General features: G+C 33.6%; 1 protein-coding gene across 1 annotated transcript; it reads left to right on the top strand.

Moving 5' to 3' along the window:
- Positions 1-2,483: 2,483 nt before the first annotated feature.
- Positions 2,484-3,931, top strand: LOC144853615 (uncharacterized). The gene has a single exon (XM_078711347.1). The coding sequence runs from the start codon at positions 2,530-2,532 to the stop codon at positions 3,922-3,924; it is 1,395 nt and encodes a 464-aa protein (XP_078567473.1). The 5' UTR covers positions 2,484-2,529; the 3' UTR covers positions 3,925-3,931.
- Positions 3,932-4,631: the final 700 nt, after the last annotated feature.

Raw genomic sequence — 4,631 nt, 5'->3', positions numbered from 1 at the left:
TCGAATAAAATATTCTCCATTGCCAAACAGTTATTCTTTGTCTTATAACACACTTACTGTTCTAAAATAAACTTTTATTGTATTTTTCATCGTAAATCATTGAAGATTATAAAAGGATCCCAACGGAAATAAGCTAATAATCTTTTTGGGCTATCCTGGAAATTTTTCTATACATTTATTTTATTTGTAATGTCAGTAATTTATATGTTATCACTTTGTATGTATTTTATATAGGCCTACTGATTTTCTCAATTCAAATCAAATCAAACCCAGTATTTATCACTTGCCCGTAAGGTAGAACATACCGAACGACACGTGATGTGTAATTCAACTTTCAAGAATACAATCAAGTGTGTTAGGTATGTGTTCCGTCTATCAGGAACAATATTGTCATTTTTCTATTACCGTATGCTATCTGTTATTACTAAAGCATGGATTTCTGCACCGGATGGAAGTTAAAGTATACGGTTTCCATCCAATGGTTTACAATATTAAGAGTTTTGATAAACTAAAACGATATTGTATAATAAAAATAATACGATTAATATGATATGTTTGTTCCGCCTGTATGTTATAATTTTGAATAACTAACTTTGATAGTGTATACCTCCGCCTACACTGTTTTAGTTACATACAAATCTTTTCCCTAAACGTTTTAATTGTTTGTATCACTAGCCCTATTGTTTGGTTACACTTAACTGAACTAAAAACTAATAAATGGAAGTTAGGTTTAAGTCCTATTTATTAGACATCAGTCTACGTTTAATTCGCTTTTATAAAAATGTGTAAACTTGAGGTCACTATTGATTTACAAAAATACTTTAGTTGTCCAAAATACGTTATCTTGAATGTGCTATTAATTTCCACAAAGTACATTAATTTGAAGGCACTAATCATGTTATAAAATTCGAAAGTTTTCCAAAATACGTCAACTTGAGGGCACTAAACAATTTTTAAAAACCAGATTCTTTCTAAAACTTGAGGGCGCTAAACTTATATATATGACTCTGTAATAGCCAGAGTTGAGGCTTTGTTCATTTCCTGTTGAGGCCCTTTTTTATGATCATTTAATTTTATATTTTTTTATGGTATATATTTTTGTTTAACATTTGAGACCTGATAATTAGGTGTAGCTTTTAGGATTGTGCCATTTAACTTTGACCCTACCCCTCCAATATCGATCCAGCGAGATTTTAGTGAAGTGAAGTTTGGTGAGATTCGGATTTGGCTTCATAGGCTATTTACAAAGAAGCATAACAACACACACCCCACATGGGTGGTGAAAACATTATGATGTACTCCTAATCGAAGGTAATAACACAGTTCAATCAGAAGCTATGGTGTAGGTTCTAATAATGACGTATTAACAGGAAAAAACGTGATTGCAGGAATATAAACACCTTTCTTTATTGGTATATTGTGAGTAATGCTTTACTCAATGCTTAGCTATTATATTATTCATTTTTATTCTGTCTTACTCATAACCACACATGAACATTTCCCGGCATTATTGGGATCTCCCGATCTCACATACGGAACTATGAAAATGGCTCTCAAACATAGTATGGAAAAGTAGAATGGTATGATCAGGGAATTGTGAGATTATTGTAATCTCACTATTGGCTGGTATTAAAAAATCGTGTCTGGTAAATAAATCCCCTATCGATTATTAAATCAATATACCTATAAATTCTTTAGATACAAGGTTGAATTTAGGCCTATTTCATCTCTACTACAGGTATGAACAATCTAAGTATAAAACTTGATTGATTTGGTAAATCCGTTGATCGTTTAAAATGTAAAATTATAATCAATACGGTGCATTGTTTGATCGGAATTGTAAATTAAATTTAGATGAACGAAATTATAAACAAAAATAAGAATGTGTGTACCTGATTATCAGTGCTGTATCTCTACATACTATAATATTTTCCCAGAATATCACAGGAATAATATGGTAATACAGCATCTTGTTTGTACAACATGTGATGCCTGTATCATGTAAGGTTAGGTTGTGGATGTGATACTAGGAGATAATACTAATACTTTATAAGTTGCATTTTTAAAGATTTTTCTCTGTAACTACAGAAAACAAAACAAAAATACATACATTGCCGATTTAAGTTATAAGAAACATTCCAACATCATACAATCATGATAGATAACTGGGGTAATCGTGTCTATTTGTATGTATGCCGAAAGGTTGAAAGGACCATTTGTCTAGATAGAAACAAATAAAGGTGAATTTTTTAATCCTGGTCTTAAAAATGAGGCGTCATCGAAGGCACTACAATGACAATTAGTCTGTTTTACATTCCAGAAGTATAAAGTTGAAGCACCGGAGTTTACAGCATATTCGAGATTCGTAATATCCTGTCCGAAGAAGAGACCTATTGTGATGTATTATACATGTGTGGTGATAGAATGGTATAAATTGGGATCTCTAATAATCGACTGCACAAACTGTCAACTTATCTCACAAGTACATGTTAACATTTACAAGAGCAGGATTAGGACATTTAAAACAAGATGGTGAATAGTTTACGCGCTGTAATGACAATCATTGTTTGGAGTATGAATTCACATATGATAGCTGCACAAATGGGCTTACGAACCACCAGCATTGGGAGTACCGAAGTTATACGGTGTTTTCCAGATAAAAAGGGAGTTGATGTTGCTTGGATTCATGAAGGAGAGATTGTTAGCCTTAATGGACTCATTCATACAATAAATCTAGACCATCGTGCGAGATATGCTATGATAGGCGATCATCAAAATGGACATTATAACCTACAGATACAAAACGTAAAAGCTGAAGATACTGGAAAGTGGGATTGCATGTACGGGCCACCGGGTAACGTTAATACTCTTGAAAAGATAGTGATGATTGTGATTCCACCTGACGACGGTTACCCAAGTTGCGTGTTATCATCACCAACTGCTATTCGTACCGGTGATCCGTATGAACTAGTATGTGACTCAAGTGGAGGTTTTCCTGCTCCTACCCTTGTATGGTTAAGGGATGGGGTTGAATTGTTACAAACAGATACAGATGACTCGCTTGTTTTAGAAAGGATTGCTGACCAGACTGATAACAATGCACAATACACGTGCGAAGTGAGAAGTCTAGCGTGGCCAACTGCTGCACGCACATGCACGCAGAATGTTATGGTTATCCCAACAGACAAACCACCTGCGCCACTGACCACACGCTTTACGACAAGTGAGCGCATAATCACTACAGAAAAACATACAACGCAACAGCCTTCAGAAAAACGCACTAAGCAACATCCTTCAGAAAAACGCACTACGCAAAATCCTAAAAACCCTACCACCGTAATAAACAAATTTACGAATGCACTGAATCCAGACGCTACACAACATGACGGTGAGTCATCTGATCCAAATAGTGATCACGTCTCAGAACGACCGCATGTAACAAACGCACAAGAAAATACAAACCAAACGGAAAACCTAAACCCGGAAGCCACGCGATCTCCCCCCATGTTTGACGCATTGGCAATCTTTGGACTATTGTGCGGTTTCTTTCTTGTGATTTTAATTCTGATGGCTGTTTCATGGACCAAGGGACGCAAAAAGGCATTTACAGGCACGCCTGAAACAGAAAAGATGCGTGGATCGACAGAGTCAATAGTAGAATCAGAAAACAAATATTATTCTCGCCCGTATTCAACTACAACACTTAACAGCACTGCAACTACTGAGAGTATTTACCACGTTCCACGGGTGCCGAGTGTGCCGAGTTTGTATTGCATATCGTTAATAGATAGACATTCAGGTGAAATAGTGTCCACAAATGTAGAAATGTTTGATGATCCAGACAAGATTTATGACGAATCTCCATCACACTATACAGATATAGGACCGCCTATATATTCGAAAGTTAAGAAAAATAAGTATTGATCTATACTATGACCATTTTTTTTTTTTTTGTTGTAAACATCGTAAATGATCGAATAAACACATCAGAAGCACCGAATAATGTGTGAATTGAAACTCTTGTGAAAAGAAATGTCCATACAAGAAAGTATAGTCAGTGTCACTGTGTAACCTTCGTTACGTGAAACGCATTACTTGTAATTTTATTGTTTACAAGTTAACATTACATTTTGAACAATGTTAACTAACAGAATTGCCTGGAAAATAGTTGGAATGCTGTAGATGTACCACAGTGTTATCTAATAAATAATATATGCTAAAGATTTTCCAACATTTTTTCTATATAATAGTCTACAAAAACAACTGATATTATAGAGTTAATGTATTACGGTAGCTTTCAGTTGACTTGATTGGTGGATGTATATTTATTCAACGTGTTTGTAAAAAATTGTTATAAATATTAATGAAATGGTACAGTAAATGTAAATAGTATTGATAAGTATTAATGATGTCTAACTTAATTAACTAAAATAATATATATATATTTATATATAATTTTGAATGCTTATAAATTCTCTGTTAAACTTTATTATATGACCTTATTTTATGATTGCAATAAAGTAAAAGAAATACATTTATTTCTTCTACGTGTTTGTAAAAAATTGTTAAAAATATTAATGAAATGGTACAGTAAATGTAAATAGTATTGATAATGATTTCTAACTTATATC

Source organism: Antedon bifida, chromosome 10 (assembly GCF_963402885.1).
Source record: "Antedon bifida chromosome 10, ecAntBifi1.1, whole genome shotgun sequence".
NCBI classification, from domain to species: Eukaryota; Metazoa; Echinodermata; class Crinoidea; order Comatulida; family Antedonidae; genus Antedon; species Antedon bifida.
The sequence above is the reverse complement of the archived record's forward strand: the minus strand, read 5'-3'. Positions and strand labels throughout refer to the sequence as shown.

What these genes read in the sequence shown, in the direction of transcription:
- LOC144853615 (XM_078711347.1), top strand. Translation starts at nt 2,530, where the DNA reads ATGGTGAATAGTTTACGCGCTGTAATGACAATCATTGTTTGGAGTATG.